The 18,748-nt window shown below is 58.5% G+C and overlaps 1 protein-coding gene across 5 annotated transcripts in view; it reads right to left on the minus strand.

Moving 5' to 3' along the window:
- Positions 1 to 4,365: 4,365 nt before the first annotated feature.
- The window catches only part of GPR35 (G protein-coupled receptor 35), a 28,826-nt gene continuing 14,443 nt past the window's right edge, over positions 4,366 to 18,748 (minus strand). Inside the window, exons 1-3 of one of the 5 annotated variants that reach the window (XM_033229616.1) lie at positions 11,362 to 11,714; positions 10,334 to 10,578; positions 4,366 to 7,548 (exon numbers count right to left, since the gene is read on the minus strand). In XM_033229616.1, coding sequence (XP_033085507.1) covers positions 6,615 to 7,548; positions 10,334 to 10,578; positions 11,362 to 11,673 — 1,491 coding nt within the window. In that variant the 5' untranslated portion in view covers positions 11,674 to 11,714 and the 3' untranslated portion in view covers positions 4,366 to 6,614. Of the gene's footprint in view, positions 7,549 to 10,333; positions 10,579 to 11,361; positions 11,715 to 18,748 lie in introns of those variants that run through there. The other 4 variants (XM_033229618.1, XM_033229619.1, XM_033229621.1 and 1 more) reach the window with 4 other exon arrangements.

The following is an 18,748-nucleotide window of genomic DNA, read 5'->3' on the forward strand; positions in this document are numbered from 1 at the left end:
GCGCTCAGAAGCTACCACCTGGCCAGAGTTCACCTTTCCATCTAAAGCTGTTCGCCACAGCTGGTCTGCGCTGGCCATGTGAGTGCCCCTCAGATGGGCAAGGCTGGAGCAGAGTCCCAGGCCCAGTTCTTCCTGTCTCCCTGATCCCCAAACCTGGCCAGGGACAAGACCAGACATCTGCGCTCAGCCCGGGCTCAGCTGGTCAGCTTCGAAGGAATCCATCCTGAGATGGGATTGTTCCATGGACTCCTCCATCTCTTGGAAATGCAAATCCCAGAGGAGCAGGGTGGTGGAAGTCAGGGACATGGAAACGATCCGCTTGGCTGTGTCCTGGACAAAGCCACAGGGCGGGCCCCAGAAAAGCTGGGTTTTGGTGACAGCAGGAGGTGTTTTGGGGCCGTGGGGGCAGGTCTGGAGGACCAGGGCAGATGCAGGAGTCCTGAGGAAACCCTGAATAGGAGATATGGGGCCAGTGGCAGGGCCAGGACCCATTCCAAGGGTTCCCATAACACAGCAGGGCACTGCACAGGGGCAGTGGGGGCAGGATGGAGAGAGGAGAGGGTGCAAGCCCAAGTGGGCTGTCCTTATTCTCACACAGGTGCATCCCTCATCCCTGCTCCACTGGTAACTGTTGGTCACCTTCTTGGGCCTTTCCAGAATGGTGTGACGTGATCCCCCCTGTGCAGGTCTGGGGTTTGGGGAGAGTCATGGGCAGGCTGGGCATGGCCTCTGCAGAGGGCAACTGAGGGCTCAGGCCCCTGAGGAGGGGGAGATGAGCAGGGAACCCCGTAGGGAGGCCTTCCAAGCAGAGGGCAGCCTGAGAGGCTTAGTCGAGCTGAGGTGAGCTGCTTGTGGGTGGGGCGGCAGCAAGCCTGGTCCTGGCTAGGCAGTGTGCCCTGTGATGGTGAATGCAGGAACAGAAAGGGGAGGGCGGGGAGAGGCTGGTGCCATGACCACAGGCCATGCCGCAGGGCTGGACACAGCCAGGCCCGGGGGCCAGGTGTGCGGTTTTCAAGACCCCCTCATTACATGCGGATGGTTGTGGGGAGGTGGGGAGAGGGAGCCCCTGGAATGGGGCAGGACTCAATGCGTGTGCAGTGGCAGGGGCAGACCCCCAGGACCTGGGTACCAGGAAATGATGTGGGCTCTGATTCGGTCGTGGTGTTTCCTGACTTTGGTCTTTGAGGATCACCAAAGCCCTGGAAAGATCTGACTCAGCCAAGGGCCATGGGTGCTGTGGGAAGGGGAGAGAACAGAGAGGGAGGAGCCCAGGGCTGCTGGTCCCCCTGAGCCCCCCCACCAAATGCACCCTCAGCTGGCTCTGGGTCCAACTTGTCCCTGAAGACTCCAATGGCCCCAGAGTTAGGGACAGGAGGGTTTCCAGCTGCAGACAGAAGCCTGGGGGCATGCATGGGCCAGGGAGCTAGCCTACCTGAAGGCAGAGGGGGACAGAGGCCTCCAGAGCCTCTGGAATGGGGACCACACTGCCCAGTCCTGAGCTACCCCTGCAGGCCACAGGAAATGCAGGCTGCTCAAAACAAGAACCCAGGGCCTCTGAAAAATCAGGAAGCTTAGGACAGTGTTGCATTAAAGTAGGTAGAGCCCAGCTGAGCACAGGGCCTCCTGGGCATAAACACTCATGGATATGGGCTCTCCTGGGCATGGGCCTTCCTAGGAATGGACCCTCCTGGGCATGGACCCTCCTGGGCATGGACCATCCTGGGCATGGACCCTACTAAATACTGGTCTCCCTGGACATAGGACCCGCCTGGGCCTGGGCCCTCCTGGACATGGAGCCTACTGTGCATGGGTCCTCCTGGATATGGACGCTCCTGGGCATGGGTCCTCCTGGGCATGGACCCTCTTGGGGATGGACCCTCCTGGGCATGGACCCTCCTTGGTTGGCATGGACCCTACTGGTCATAGACCCTCCTGGTCATTGATCCTCTTGGGCATAGGCCCTTTTGGGCACAGGGCTCTTTTGTATGTGGACCCTCCTGTGAATAGGCCCTCGTGAACACTACTGGGCATAGGTCCTTGTGGGCATGAGCCCTCCTGGCCCCCAGACATGGACTTCCCTGGGTATGGACCCTCCTGGGCATGGAGTCTCCTGGGCATGGGGTCTCCTGGGTGTAGGCCCTCCTGGGTATGGTCCCTCCTGGGTATGGATCCTCCTGGACATAGACCCTCCTGGGCATGGGTTCTCCTGGGCATTGATCCTCCTTGGTTGGCATGGATCGTCCTGGGCACAGACCCTTCCTGGACATGGACCCTCCAGGGCATGAACTCTCCTGTGAATAGATCCTCCTGAACATGACTTTACTGGGCATGGGTCCTCCTGGGCATGAACCTTCCTGGGCAGGGACCCCTGGACATGGACCCTCCTGGGAGGGACCCCCAGGGCATGGGCCCCTGTATTATTCTGTTTTCATACTGCTACAAAGAACTGCCTGAGACTGGGTAGTTTATAAAGAAAAGAGTTAACTGACTCACAGTTCAGCATGGCTGGGGAGGTCTCAGGAAACTTATAATCATGGTGGAAGGCGAAGGGGAAGCAGGGCACCTTCTTCTCAAGGCGGCAGGAAGACGGGCCAAGCCAACGGGGAAGAGTCCCTTATACAACTGTCAGATTTCATGAGAACGCTCCCTATCGTGAGACTGGCATGGGGGAGACTGCCCCCATGATTCAGTTACCTGCACCTGGTCTCTCCCTTGACATGTGGGGACTGTAATTCAAGATGAGATTTGGGTGGGGACACAACGCCTAATTACACCATTCTACCCCTAGCCCCTTCCAAATCTCATGTCTCTTTTCCATTTCAAAACCAGTCATGCCTTCCCAAGAGTCCCCCAAAGTCTTCATTCATTCCAGTATTAACCCAAAAGTCCAAGACCAAAATGTCATCTGAGACAAGGTAAGTCCCTTCTGCCTATAAATCTGTAAAATCAAAAGCAAGTCAGTGACATCCTAGATACAGTGGAGGTACAGGCAATGGGTAAATATACCCATTCCAAATGGGATAAATTGGCCAAAATGAAGGAGCCACAGGCCCTATGCAAGTCTGAAATCCAGGTGGGCAGTCAAAACTCAAAGCTCCAAAATGATCTCTTTTGACTCCATGTCTCACATCGAAGTCAGGCTCATGCAAGAGGTGGGCTCCCGTGACCTTGGGCAGCTCCACCTTTGTTGTTTCACAGGGTACAGCATCCCTTCCAACTGCCTTCGCAGGCTGGTGTTGAGTGTCTGTGGCTTTTCCAGGTGCATGGTTCAAGTCATCAGTGGATCTACCATTCTGGGGTCTGGAGGATGGTGGCTGCCTTCTCACAGTTCCACAAGCAGTAGGCAGTGCCCCAGTGGGGACTGTGTGTGGGGGCTCCAACCCCACATACCACTTCTACACTGCCCTAGCAGAGGTTCTACATGAGGGTTCCACCAGTGCAGCAAACTTCTGTGTATCTGCAGGCCCAATACCACATGTAAGCCACCAAGGCTTGGGGCTTGCACCTTCTGAAGCAAAGGTCTAAGCTGTACATTGGCCCCTTTTAACCACTGCTGGGAGGTGGGGCACCAAGTCCTGAGACTGCACAAAGCAGCAAGGCCCTGGGCCCCACCCACAAAACCAGTTTTTCCTCCTAAGCCTCCAAGCCTGTGATGGGTGGGGTTGCTGTGAAGACTTCTGACATGCCGTGGAGACATTTCCCTCGTCTATGCTATCAACGTGGCTCCTAGTTACTTATGCAAATTTCTGCAGCTGGCTTGAATTTCTCCTCAGAAAATGGGTTTTTCTTTTCTATCACATAGTCAGGATGTGCATTTTCTAAACTTTTATGCTCTGCTTCCCTTTTAAATGTGAGTTCCAATTCCAAATCATCTCTTTGTGAATGCATAAAATTGAATGCTTTTAAGAGCACTCTCGAATGCTTTGATGCTTAGAAATTTCTTCTGCCAGATACCCTAAATCATCTCTCTCACATTCAAAGTTCCACAGATCTCTAAAGCAGGGGCAAAATGCTGCCAATCTCTTTGCTAAAGCATAGCAAGAATCACCTTTATTCCAGTTTCCAGCAAACTCCTCATCTCCATCTGAGACCACCTCAGCCTGGAATTCATTGTGCATATCCCTATCAGCATTTTGATCAAAGCCATTCAACAAGTCTCTAGGAAGTTCCAAACTTTCCCACATCTTTCTGTCTTCTGAGCCCTCCACACTGTTCCAACCTCTGACTATTACCCAGTTCCAAAGTTGCGTCCACATTTTTGGGTATCTTTACAGCAGAACCCCACTCTCTGTGGTACCAATTTGCTGCATTCGTCTGTTTTGATTGTTTTCATACTGTTACAAAGAACTGCCCAAGACTGGGTAATTTTAAAGGAAAGAGGTTTAATTGACTCACAGTTCAGCATGGCTAGTGATACCTCAGGAAACTTACAATCATAGCAGAAGTTGAAGGGGAAGCAAGGAACTTGCTTCACAAGACAGCAGGAAGGAGAAGTGCCAAGTGAAGGGGGAAGAGCCCCTTATAAAATCATCAGATCTCATGAGAACTCACTCATTATCATGAGAACAGCATGTGGGAAACAGCTCCCATGATCCAATTGCCTCCACCTGGTCTCTCCCTTGGCACATGGGGACTGTGGTTATTATAGGGATTACAATTCAAGATGAGATTTGGGTGGGGACACAACCATATCAGCCCTCCTGGGTATGGACTCTTCTGGACATGGACCTTTCTGGGCATGGACACTTTTAGGCACAGAACCCTCCTGGGCATAAACCTTCCTAGGCATGAACTGGCCTGGGCATGGACCCTCCTGGGCATGGGCCTTCCTAGGCATGAGGCATGAGGCTCTCATGGGCATGGCCCTTACTGGACATGGTCCTTCCTGGGCACAGGGCTCTGTTGTGTGTGGACCCTCCTAGGCATGGACCATTCAGGACAAGAACCCTCCTGGGCATGGACCTGCCTCAGCACGGACCCCTCCTGGACATGGGCCCTCCTGGGCTGGACCTTCCTGGCATGAACCCTCCTTGACATGGGCCCTTCTTATCATAGACCTTCCTAGGCAGGGACACTCCTGGACATGAACGCTCCTAGGCATGAATCTTTCTTGACATGGAGCCTCCTGGGCATGGAACCTCCTGGACATGTATCCTCCTAGGCACAGGGCCCTCTGTGCATGTGATCCTCCTGGGCATGGGGCCCTACTGGGCATAAACTCTCCTGGGCATAAACCCTCCTGAGCATGGACCCTCCCGGGCATGGGACCCTCCTGGACATAGACCCCCCACTAGGTATGGACACCCTTGGATATGAACCCTCCTGGACATCGGACCCTTTTGAGCATAGAACCCTCCTGGGCACAGGACCCTCCTGGCAGTGGGACCCTCCTGCTTACGGACCCTACTGGGCATGGACCTTCCTGGGCACAGAACCCTCCTAGACATGGACCCTCCTGAGCATGGACCCACCTGGGATGCACCCTTTTAGGCACGGGGCTCTTATGGGGCTCTCCTGGGTATGGGCTCTCCAGAGCCTGGGGTCCTGTGAGATGCCATCAGCTGCATGCTTGTGCCATGTCCCTGCTACATGACTGCCATCTCTCTCCAGTCCTGTGGAATGTGGAACAGGGTGGGGCGGTGCCAGTGGACTTGCAATATGGGAATGACAGGATGGGGTTTGAGCCCCGGCCGTGCTGGCCCACACTCGCAGGAGGTCTCTGGAGTGCCCCGTCGATCCAGTTTGGGGTTCGAGATGCCCTCCATGCAGAAGTACAGGAAAGTCAGAAACCAACAGGACATCCCGCCTTTACCTGGGTGGGCACCCAAGCCCTACCCCTGCCAGACACGGTTTCCAGCCTTTCCCTGAAGGAAGGAGAAGAGGTCTGGGTCCCCTGGCAGATCCTGGCCACCCCTTCTCTGCCACCCACCCCAACCCACCCTCACCTGCTTGACCTTGGTCCCCCCTCCTTGCACTGCTGTGCAGCTCCTACATGGAGATCAGCCACTCCCAGCCCTGTCTTGAGCCAGGAAACCTGGGCTGGGGGCCTCTAGTGTGGTCCTGCCAGGAGCTTCCAACAGCCCCTGCTCACGCTTCAGATGGTGGGGGTGGGAAAGTGTCAATGGGTCCAAGGGGGCCTCAGAGTGAAGAGCCCCAAAGGGTCCCTGGAAGATGTCCGCTGGCCCCCTGAGCCACACACTCCCTCCCTGCCTCCCACCACACGAGTGGGCAACATAGAGGGCCCCACCAGGACTGACTCTGGGTGGGCAGTTTTATTCCAGCCCCGAGGGGTGGTAGCAGGTGTCCTCAAGGCTGCACCCTAGCCAGCAGGAACTCACTTTGGCCCGGTGAGCTGGTTCTGGGGGTGGCAAGTGTGAGGCCCATCCCAGGGGTCTCTGACATTGGCCTTGCTGTGGTCTCCGTCCTCTTGCCCTTGTCCCTGTCCCTCTCTCTTCCCAAGAGAGCAGGTACCTGGGCCATCCCTGCCCACCCAAGGCTCCAAGAGAGCGCACAGTGAGTTCAGGGTTGATCCCGGGCTCCTTACTGCTGGTCCCACCTTCCCCTGACAGGCAGCACCTCCCGGAGCCCCCAAGACCTGACCCACCGCACGCCTCCTAGGCGAGGGTCACACACAGAGAGGCCTGGCTTTTATGGGCCTTGGCACTGGGAGCCACAGCCAATGCAGACGCCTCCTGGAACTCCTTGGCCATGTAGTAGTAGCAGATGGCATCCAGGCAGCAGTTGGCATCTGAGAGCTTGCTGGTTATGAAGAGGGTACGACGGAGCATCTCCTGGAGGGCACAGGCGTTCGAGCCCACAGCGAGGCGCACCGTCAACCCCACATGCAGGGGCAAGAAGCAGACCACAAACACCACGAGGTTGGCCCAGACCATACGGGCAGCCCTGTGGCTGGCCTCTGCCTGCCCCACATCAGTGGGTGGCCTCTGGGCCAGAGCAGTCACCACCTTCAGGGAGCAGAAGACCACCACGGCCAGTGGCAGGTAGAATCCCAGCAGCGGGAAGGCCATGGAGTTGAAATTGTGCCGGGCACTCCTGAAGCAGAAGCCGCCCTCCTGCATCCCCAGGAACCAGCGAGCCACCAGGGAGCCGACGACCAGCACCCAGAGGACCGCGCACACGGCCGCAGCCTGCCTGGGGGACCGCAGCCCACGGGCGCGCAGTGGGTGCCGCACGGCCACGTAGCGGTCCACGGCAATGGCCGTGACCAGGCTGATGCTCATGTATCTGTTGGTCAGGTAGATGCCCTGGGAGACCTGGCACAGTGGCGTGTCTGAGGTGTCCTGCAGGGAGTGCAGCACGAAGGGCAAGACACACAGCAGGCAGAGGTCGGCCACCGCCAGGTTGGTCATGTAGATGCGGGTCTCGGTCCACTGCTGCATGCGGCAGCAGAATACCCAGAGCGCCAGGCTGTTGAGCAGCAGGCCCAGCACCAGCAGGATGCCCAAGTAGGCGTAGAAGCCCAGCTTGACCGTCGGGGGCCAGGTGATGTCACTGGAGCCACAGGTGTTGTAGGTGCCGTTCATGGTCCTGGGGTTGCAGAGGGAGCTGGAGGTCAGCAGAGGGCGAGCGGGAGGAGCGAGGCACTGCCCCCACTCCACCCACCTCGGCCTCACATCCACAAACACAAAACTCCTCAAAGAAAGCATGGATGCCGTAAAGAACTCCAAGTCACCCTCGAGGTCTAACCCCTGGATGGATCCTCTTCCTATCTCCTGAGCCCTTCTCTCCTGGGACCTGCCTGCTGTCATGGGGCAGGAAGGGAGGCAGAAGGAGCTCCACATCCCCCTCCAGTCCCCAACCCAGCAAGCCCTACCCTCCAGAGCGCAAATCCTGGACAGGGAACTCAAAGGGCCGCCAGCCTCATCCAGCACACAGCTCTCAGCAGGGAGGGTTCAGAGGGAGCAGCACCTGTCAGTCTAAGGATGGGAAGACCAGGCTCCCGGACAAAGCCCAGGGTGGCCCCTCCACCCCTCCCGGGACCTGGCTGCAGGAGGTGCCCACATTTGACTCCACACCTGCATCAGCCCTTTCCCACAGCAGAGTCCAGGACGGCTGGGACTCTGGCCTGCCCCTCCCTCCCTGTGAGCTCACCACCCAGTCCTGAGCTCTGGAGGTCCTGCCTGGATCAGCCTGAGTCCCCATTCCAGTCCCACATTTGGGATATGGGGTCCACCCTTTGAGCTCTCGGGGGTCAGAGCCCATGAGGGCAGCCCTGCCCCTCCAGGCCCTGGCTGTGCTGCTCAGGGGCCACCCAGGGGTGGAACTGAGTATCCTCCTCTCAATCACTATCAGGACCACTCACAAAGCCACCCCTCCGCTGTCCATGCCAGCCTCTCACTGTCCCCAGCACCCTCCACAACAGAGCCCAGGAAGGCTGAGATCAGCCCCGGATGGGACTTGGGCAGAGTCTGGTGTCCTGGACATGGGCTGGAGTCATCCTGGCTCAGCCACCCCTGCAGCTGGGCAAACTTGTTCCCTCATGATAAGGGGTGCTGGTGTTGCACGCAGGCAGGTGTGAGATGGAGCTGCTGGCGAGCGCCCAGAGTCCAGGACTCACAGCCACACATCCCACTGCCTGGGCTCCTCGGTGGGTCCAGGAAGAGCCTGGAGGGGTGGGGGTGGGAGAAGACTCTCCCTACCACCAGGCTGTCCTGTGGGGCATCCCTCAGTGGCTTCCTGCTGGGCTGGTATGGAAGGTGGGAAGGACTCAGTCCACAGCGAACGGCCTTGCTCCTCCCTCTGCCTAGAGGAGCACCCAAGTTCCCCCAAATCAGGAGAGGGGAGAGCACCCAAACCCCGTGACTGCAGCTGCTGGGGATGCCTTTTCCCCACGGTGGCCCCCGGGAACTCCAGGTCCCCAGTCCATGAGGGACACAGGGCACAGGTTTCAGCCAAAAACAGAAACATTCTGCCATCTGACTTCGTTCCGTCTCCTTAGTTCCCAGCTCCAGTGAAGTAGGCGGGCATTTGCTGACTTCCAAGTTTCAGGAGCCCCTCCCCCGAGTGCAAAGCGCCGCGCGCCCGCCCGAGGGTCTCTCCTCCCTTCCTGAGGGTCCTGCTTGCCCTTGCCCCGAGTGCAAAGCGCCGCGCGCCCGCCCAAGGGTCTCTCCTCCCTTCTTGGGGGTCCTGCTTGCCCTTGCCCCGAGTGCAAAGCGCCGCGCGCCCGCCCGAGGGTCTCTCCTCCCTTCCTGAGGGTCCTGCTTGCTTTCTCTCTGATTCATGAGCAACACCTTGCCCCGGTTCCAGGGGTCTTTGTAGGAACCTTGAGCAAGGCCAGGCTCCAAGGATATCCCCAGAACCCACTGGAACCAACCGCTGGGATCTTCCCTTCCTGTCGGTCCTGTGCTCCTGCCGCAGCCCCCGCTGGGGACCAGGAGATCCCAGAACCTGCCCAGAATCTACACCTCAGAGGTACCTGAGCTGGGCAGGCGCTGCGCGTTGGGGAGGGCTTCGTGCGACTGACCTCCTACTCTCCCCACCTGAGCTCTCAAATCCACCAGAAGTTCAGGGACAGCCTTGGGTGGGGTGCAGACCTGGCGAGGGGAGGGGCCTGCATGGCTAGAGGGCGATTCCTTCGCTGCCTGGAACCCTGCCTGGCGGGAGGTGAGGACGCCAGAGCTCGTGGGCCTGGGCCCCTTCCCGTTGCCCCAGCTTCCCAGATCCCTCCCCACGGCTGCCAAGGGGCTGTCAGGTCACACATACCCAGGGCTGTAACTTGCCTACTAGCCTCAGTGTGGCTGTGGGGGAATGTTTAACTGCAGGCCAGGCACAGTGGCTCACGCCTGTAATCCTAACACTTTGGGAGACTGAGACAGGAGGATCACTTGAGGCCAGAAGTTTAAGAACAACCTGGGTATCATAGGGACACCCCGTCTCTACCAAAAAAAAAAAAAATAATAATAATAATTAGCTGGACTGGTGATGCGTGCCTGTAGTTCCAGCTACTCGGGAGGCTGAGGCAGGAAGATCGCTTGAGCCCAGGAGGTCGAGGCTGCAGTGAGCTATGCTGGCACCACTGCACACCAGCCTTAGGAGACAATAGAAACCTTGTCTGTAAGAAGAAGAAAAAAAGTCTAACTACAATATTTAAATTTTCCTGTTTATAATAAAACAAACACTGGACTATTAGGGAGAAAAATGCAAATGTTGCAAGAGTTTCAAGGTGTACGTAGGCTTTGAAGAAGTGCCCTGTTCATGGGTCCTTGTCTTGCCCCTGGGGTGCCTCCCAAAAAAGTTCAGGAAATCAAGGCCCAGGTTTTAGCCCCGACAGCATGGGGTCCCGGGAGCTAATATGGCCAGCACAGATGCCTACTTACTGCCCCAGCCCCGCACAGGAATCCGTCCAGGCTGCGGACCGTAGCTGTCCTCCTGCCTCAGATCCTCAGGCCTGGTCTTCCTCAACAGGCACCAACAGCACCAGTCTTGGGGAGCTCCCGCTGCAGGGACCATGGGGTTAGGGCCTTTCCACTTCCTGCCTAGGAGGCTGTGGAGACAGGAGCCAGCAGCACGCGTAGGAGGCCCTGCTTCCCCTTCTGATGACAAGGTCAGCCTCGGCTTCTGCACACAAAAGCAGAAAAGTGCCCTTTGATTCTGCACTGAGCAATCCAGGAGAGAAACCTGGCCGTAGACAGGCATCCCAGCCACACTGGAGTCCCTCACCAGCCCTTCCCATTGTCTGGACCAGGGACCCACCCAGACCTCCGAGTACCTGGCTGGCCTGGGATTGGGAGCACAGGCCCCAACCACTGCTGAAGACGTGGGGGCACGGAGTGGGGGTGCAGATCCCTGTGGCCCAGACACCAAAGAGTGCCCCGTACCTGTGACCCTCTGGGCCTGGGCCCCACACAGCACACCCTACTGGGCCTGGCCCCCATACAGCACACCCCACGGGGCCTGGATCCCACACAGCACACCCCACTGTGTCTGGACCCCACACAGCACACCCCAGACCCAGGATGGGGCTGTGAGTGACACAAGTTCACAAAAGCAGCTGTTCACCTGAGGGCCACAGCACGGGGGTATTTATTCTTGTTTTTAGATGTCACATCCCACACTCCAACAAGCTGCTACCCACACACAGGCTCTGAGCCTTCATCAGCCTCAGCCACACCTGAGACCCCCAACAGCCCGAGCCCACCTGAGACCCCATCACAGCCTCACCCCACCTGAGACCCCCAACAGCCCGAGCCCACCTGAGACCCCATCACAGCCTCACCCCACCTGAGACCCCATCACAGCCTCACCCCACCTGAGACCCCATCACGGCCTCACCCCGCCCTGAGACCCCCCATCATGCCCCTGCCCCACTGGGAGGCCCCTAGGGCAGTGGGCGGCACTGACCTGCAGGCAGCTTTGGCCTCCCGGGTGGAGTGTGTGACCCCCGCTGCCAAAGCCTGCACAGTGGCTGCCTGAGGAGGGCTGGGGGAAGTGAAGCTGGGGTGAGCCACCCCCTCGGGGCTGGTCCCTGACTCTGCCCCTCCTTAAGGTGGCGGGGCGGGTGGCCAACTGACGGCAGCAGGGCAGGGGTAACGGGAGATCCCCCCTGCTCCTGCACCAGCTAGAAGGCGTGGGGGATTTCTGGGAGGGAAGTGGGGTGCCGGCTGCCTGTGCTGACACCTCTGAAGAACCAGCATCCTTGCTGAGGGCACACATTTGTTCTGGAAACAGCGTGACAGACAGCAAAACCAGAGGCACTCCAGTCCCGCCCACGGAGCCTTCCTCCTCCCCAGCCCACTTCTGCCCTGTCATCTCGGAAAGCTTCTCAGTGCCTGGCCTTCCCAGGGTGTGTGGTCAGCCTGCCCTCCCCAGAGCCTCAGGCCCAGTCCCCTGACAGGGTGCAGCATGCACGCTCATCCTAGTTCATGCAGACACGCTCCGTGGGCATCTTCCAATACACACACACACACACACACTGGCACACACGCACACACACATGCACACGCCAATGCACACGGGTGAGAGGCACACACTCTGGCACACACAGGCAGGCTGGCTCCTCCCCTGCTTTCCCTCTACTCGGCCACCTGCCCCTCCTCCAAACCCACCCCCTCAGAAGCCTATCCAGACCACCCGTCTGGTCTAGAATATTCTCTCTGGCCCCACCTCCTCGGCACACATCTCTCTTCTGAGCTCATGGTTGGGGAGTCCATAGGCCCAGGCTGCTCCCTCATGGTGCACACCACCCCCTTCCGGGGCCCCATCCACTCTGAGAGCACCGGCCTTGTCTCCTCAACGTGGGCCCCACAGCCCTTGACCACAGCCTCTCTCTCCTTAATGACTGCGATAGGCTGGGGAGAGCTTCAGTTTCACCCCTCCCCACTTTACAGCGGTGGAAACTGAGGCCCAAGGAAGGGGAACGCTTGGCCCAGCATCACACAGGTGGTGGCAGGTCTGAGACCAGTGCCAGGGCCTCCTGAGCCAGACCAGGACTCTCTACCCAGAGGCACCTGAGGAAGCCTTGCCTGGGCCTTGGTCCTTCTCTGCTGTCATCCCAGGCCCGGCTCCTTTCCCTTCCTTCCTGCTTCCTCCTACTGTCCTTCCTGCCCTTCCTCCTGCTTCCCCAGCTGTCCCTCCAGACCCAGTCCCCAGTGTGGGCCCTCGGGTTCCCTGCCCAGTCCCTGTGGGCCATGATGTTCAGTGGAGAGGGGCCTCCTTCCCCTGTAGGAGGCTCAGATTTGGGTTTTCATCTGCCCGATCTCAACTCCCATGCCTCACTCTGGCCACAGGATCTGGCCTCTGGGGTCAGCAGAAGGCATGGCACCTGCTCAGTCCAAGCCCGGCCACCATCAAGCAGGGACTGGAGGTGCAGGGCGGGGCGTCTCCCGGGGTGCTCCTTCCACTTCTGGCAGATCAGAGGCTAAATGGCTGGATGGTGCCCCAAGCAGACCTGCCCAGCCCACCAGAGCCAGTACCCTGCAGAGCTCCCCCACCCTCCCACCACCGGGCCAGCCAAGAACTCCACGTCCCTCCCCAGAAGTGGCCTGGGGCACCCTGATCCCACCAGGCCTGGCCTCCCTGACGTGGCCTGGCATCTGTGCTCCTCACACACTGGAAGGGAAGCCCCTCTGGGCAGGGCCACGTGGACCCAGCGGATTCTTGTGGGCTGTGTGGACTTGGGGAAGAAAATGGACATTTAGAGACTCCAACTGTCTCTGGGAAGGGCCCCTCGCCGCCAGGTTCCACCTGTGTACAGGAAATGCTGTCCCTAGCCCACCCCCACCTCTCTCCATCTGCCCCTTGGCTATCTCCGCAGGGCATGAGGGCACTTCAGGGCAGTCCCACCCAGCCTGGAGCCTGGGCCCTCGTGCTCTGCTCCCTCCCACTCAGGCAGGCTTTGCCTGGGGCCCCTCCAGTGCGCTGTTTCTCTCTTGGCTCCCCGCTCACCCCCAGGGCCCCTCTCCCCAAAGCTGCACCTCACCACCTGTTTCTAGCATGTCACCCTGTTTGATTTTATCACAGAACTTATTTTTTAAGTGACCCTTTCTGTGCACTGGGTTCATGCTTGTGGGACTCCATTTGCTGCCTGCCCTGTCAGGGCCCTGGCACAGAGCCCGGCCTCTGTGAAGCTCGACAACCCCTCGCCCACAGCGACTCCTGCCGTGGGGCCGCCGAGTGCCTGGGACACAGCAGGTGATCAGTCATCGTCAGCGCCCGGCTCAGGCACAGTTGCCTGGGGTCCTCTGCTGCCGCCCAGGCCCTTCTTCAAGGCCCCCTGGAGTCCCCAGGTTCGAAAGCAACGAAGGCAGGTTTCCATTCCAGACCAGGCCTGTTCTCTCCCAGCTGGGCAACCTCAGACCACCTGGGCCTCTGTGGAGGAGAGCCAGGGTCCTGCTGTGGGCACAGGGGCACCGCCCAGGGTCCTCCGTCCCCCACCTCTGCTTCTGGGCAGCTCCCTCACCCCCAAGGTTAGCCCCCTGCAGCAGCACCAGCCCCTCCCACTTCACCCTGCTGGGCTGTATGTGTGACAGGAGGAGCTCTGAACAGGATTCTTTCCTGCCCTTCCTCCTCCTTCCCCAGCTACAGCTGCCAGACGCCAGCCCTGCAGCCCTATCTAAAGGAGCCTCTGCAGCAAGCTTGTCCAACCCTGGGCTGCGGGCTTTGAATGTGGCCCAACACAAATGTGTAAACTGTCTTAAAACGTTATGAGATTTACGCACAGACCTTTTTCTGCTCATCGGCTACCGTGACTGTTAGTGTATTTTACGTTTGGCCCAAGGCAATTCTTCTTCTTCCAATGTGGCCCAGGGAAGCCAAAAGATTGGATAGCCCTGCTTTGAAGGGAAGTGTGTGAGGGGATGTCAGGGAAGCAGGAGCCTGGGAGAGCCAGAGAAAATTCGTTTACGTTCAGCTCCACCTTGAGACCAACGAGGCACATACTTGCCAGCCACAGCCCATGGTCATACGCTATTTACAGCTAAATAAGCAGCCAGTGACGCCCGCATGGACACGCTTTTATGACAGCAAAGTGTCCAAGTGCCGTGGTATACAGAACAACATATGCTTTCCAGATAACTATCCTTGGTTGGACACGGTGGCTCAGGCCTGTAATCCCAGCACTTTGGGAGGCCAAGGTGGGAGGATGGCTTAAGCCCAGAAGTTTGAGACCAGCCTGAGCAACACAGCAAGACCCCGTCTTTAAGAAAGTAAAAAATACTAACCAGGCATGGGGGTGCATGCCTGTATTCCCAGCTGCTCGGGAGGCTAAGGCGGGAGGAGCACCTGAGCCTGGGTGGCAGAGGCTGCAATGAACTGAGACTGTGGTACTGCACCCCAGCCTGGGTAACAAGGAAGGCCCCATGACGGTGGTTTTCTTTAAATCAATACAATAATACACGTTAGGCACAGTTTAGCTTAGTCTTTACACAGACGAGACCCCTGTGTGAGAAAAACTTAAAGCTGGCTTGTTGCCCCTCTTGCTTTCTGAGGACGCCCTGCTCTGTAATGGAGCAACCTTCAATAAACCCTCTCTTCTCACCACATTCTGACTCGCCTTGACTTCCTTCCTTCCTGAGATCCAAGGACCCTGCCTTGGTGTCTGAATCGAGACCCTTTTCCAGTGAAGCTGTCTCCTAAATGCGTCGCTTGCATCCTCATGGGTCCTTTGCGTAGTTTTTGTTTATTAAAACAACACTTTGGGTCGGGCACCGTGGCTCACGCTTGTATTCCCAGCACTTTGGGAGGCCGAGGCAGGCGGATCACGAGGTCAGGAGTTTAAGACCAGCCTGGCCAACACGGTGAAACCTCGTCTCTACTAAAAATACAAAAATTAGCTGGACGTGGTGGCGCGTGCCTATAGCCCCAGCTACTTGGGAAGCTGAGAAGAGAGAATCGCTTGAACCCAGGAGGCGGAGGTTGTGGTGAGCCGAGATCACGCCACTGCACTTCAGCCTGGGCGACAGAGGGAGACTCCATCTCAAAAATAAATAAATAAGAAATAAAACAACACATTCCTGCTTCATCTTTATGACCGTTTTTCTGGTGTCCCTTCCAGCACTGTGCCCCCGAGGCCAGTGCCTCACTTATCCATCTGGCAGCTGAGGCAGACCAGCGGGGTCCTCTGTGTGGGGGCTCAGCTGTGGACCCCGAGAGAGGATGTGAGTGCACCTCCTGCTTCTTGAGGTTTCTCTGTCACCCTCAGCACTTTCTGTTCCCCTCTTCACAGAACCAGGTCTGGAAGTGGATGTCCTGCTGGGAAACTCCCCTCCCCCACTGATCTTGCCTAAAGCCTGGGGGTGTCACCTTGAGGGGTTGGGGACGAGGACACAGGGTCTCTGTCCTAGATGCCCTGCTTCTGTGTGTATTCGATGTTTTCCATAATAAACGAGTATAGAGAACTGAGTGTGTGGCCATGGAAGGGCAGGGAGGGCAAAGCCCGTCAGCTGTGGGGCAGAGGAGGTGGCCTGCAGGGGTCCCGGGGCTGGCTGCACAAGACCGGCACCTGTGGCCTGAGGTCCCCTCCACCCAAGACCCGCCCTGTGCCCAGTCTCCTGTGATGGCCCCATCCCAACCTGCCCTGCCTACGCCCAGCGGGTATGTCCTACGTGACCCCAGACTCATCTTCCCACAAGAATTAGCCCCCGGCACCACTCGCCCCCAAAGCCAGGGCAGCCAGCGGGGACTGGGCCACAAGGAATAGTTTGGGTTGGGGTGGCAGGGAAAGCCGAGGCCTCCTCCCTGTGCTGACTGGGTGGGCAGCAGCCAGCATTTGCCACCTGGAAGGAGCTGCCAGGGCACCGAGAGGAAGAGTGCAAACCAGGCCAGCAGAGCTGCCAGGCTGCAGGAGATCCCTCCTGCCCCACAGCTCTTTGGCTCCCACCTCCCTCCACTCTTCGGGACGTCCTGCAGGCCTCTGCCCTGGCAGGGGCCACCTCTCTTTCTGTCTCTTTTTTTTTTTTTTTTTTTGAGACAGAGTCTCGCTCTGTCGCCCAGGCTGGAGCGAAGTGATGCAATCTCAGCTCACTGCAAACTCCGCCTCCTGGATTCAAGTGATTCTCCTGCCTCAGCCTCCCAAGTAGCTGGGATTACAGGTACATGCCACCACGCCCAGCTAATTTATATTTTTAGTAGAGACAGGGTTTCACCATGTTGGCCAGAATGGTCTCGATCTCCTCATCTCGTGATCTGCCCACCTTGGCCTCCCAAAGTGGCGGGATTACAGGCGTGAGCCACCACGCCTGGCCGGGGCCACCTCTCTTACTTGAAGGCCTCCTACCGCATGTTGGGCTCTTTCCAGCGGCTCCTACCCAAAAGTCGCTTTGCGGCCCCTGAGACCCGCACTGCTTTCCCAGGTGCTCAGGCTGCATTCGACGGCTGAGGAGCAGCAGGGATGCTGGCCAGGGAGGAGTGGGGTGGGCAGGGGGCTTCTGACACCTTAAGGGGCTTCCCACACCAGGCTCATGCTCCCTTCAGAGGGACTGAGAAGGATGGGTCCCCCAGTGCAGCCACCAGAGGAAGGTGCTGCCCTGGCCTGCTCCCTGCCCTGGGGGTCCTGTGGCTGCTGAAGCCCCTCTGGGACCCACCCAAGCATGGCTTCCCCCTCCAGAGGTGCCTCTGCTGGGCCTCTCTGGACCCCACGCAGGCTCCAGCCAAGCTGGGTGCTCAGGGGGTGCCCACAGCCCAAGCACGGGGCCCTTGGCAGGAGCTGGACACCACCACAGGATGGGCAGGGGACATGGCACCCCAGTGGTCTGGAAGGGATCCTAAGGGGTCCTGAGGGGACCACGATGGGGGTGGGAGGGGTCCTGAGAGGGTCTGAGGGGCTGCAAATTGCACCCAGGGCCCTTCCCTGCCTCCCCCGTGCCCACTCCTCCCTTCACCAGGCACCTTCACAGTGGAGCCTCCAGCTCTGCCCATCTGCAGCAGAAGGCCTGGCTCTGCCCTGGGCACTCAGGGCCACCTCCCCGCCTTGTAACTCCTGCCCCACCTTCACCCAGCCTGGGGGGCATCAAGGCATCTGGCCACCAGCAGGGGGCACTGCCCAGGGAGAGCCCAGCCCTGGCCACCAAAGGCCAGAAGAGGCTCCTCAGGCTGAGGGCAGGTGACCACAGCCCCTGGGCCACCCCGCCAGCTCACTTACCCTGATGGCTCCCACTGCCTGCTCCTGGGGACCCACTGCTGCCAGATGCCCTGCTGGGGTCCCCACTTGGCCTCGGGATGGGCCTTGGGTGCTGCCCCAGCCAGGTTTCTGCTATTTCCAGCAGCGTCCCCCTTTCTTGGCTCCGGACAGCAGCGCCACCCTCTCGGACTCCTTCCCCTCCCTCTGCACAAGGCTCTGTGACTGGGAAGCCGCCTGCTCCTTGGCCCTTCAACTGCCAGCTGCCTGTCCCCATCCCTAGGGCCCACCCTTCTCAGCAGAGAGAGCCATCCGGCCCCTGCTTGGGGCCCTCCCAACTCACTCACCCTCCTGTCCAAGAGCCCCCCTCCTAAGAGCCCCGCTCCTAAGTGCCACTTCCTGGCTCGGGAACCTGCAGAGGCTCCCCGCTGCTTGCCTGAGGCTGCCTGCCAGCTGCTGGAAGGTCTTCCACTCTGGGGAGACCTCCAGTTGGGGAGTCTGGCGGGGAGGGAGTAGTAACTCTTGAGAGTGGAGTGTGTGTCGTGTGCTGTCATCCCTGCCCTACAATGAACCATAAACACCCAGTAGCTGGACAGGGAAGGGACAGTCCCTCCAGGAGGGATTTTCCCCACGTCCTCCCCGGGGCGGCAGGATCCCGGCCTGGCTGACTTGCAGCAGCCTGTCTAGGACGGGCCCAGGAAATGGCAAGTTTAATCACGCCCAGGAGCCACTGAGGCAGAGGGTCCTTAACCCCAGAAGAAGCACTGTGTGGAGAGTTCTCACGGCTGTCCCTTGGCCCTATCCTGGGACCACCGGCCTTCAGAGACACTTCCTCCAGGGCCAGGCAAGACACCTGCCGACAGAGATGGGAGTAGATACTCACAGAGATGTACATGGCTCCTTAAAGATACGAAAAGATGCTCAAAACGATCATAAAAAGAGAAACATAAATTAAGCTCAAAACTATCATAAAAAGAGAAACACAAATTAAAAGTTCACTGCAACACCGTTTCTCCTCCATTAGACAGGTCAAAATACAAGAGTCTGACCACAACAAAAAGACATCCTCGAATATTACCCATTGATCACTGATCTCTAAGGTGACACAAACCCCCATGCAGGTGGATGTGGCAACATCTTTAGCCAAACAAGAGATGCATTTACTCTTTGACCCAA

This window comes from Trachypithecus francoisi, unplaced genomic scaffold (genome assembly GCF_009764315.1).
Source record: "Trachypithecus francoisi isolate TF-2019V2 unplaced genomic scaffold, Tfra_2.0 Lachesis_group13, whole genome shotgun sequence".
NCBI lineage: Eukaryota > Metazoa > Chordata > Mammalia > Primates > Cercopithecidae > Trachypithecus > Trachypithecus francoisi.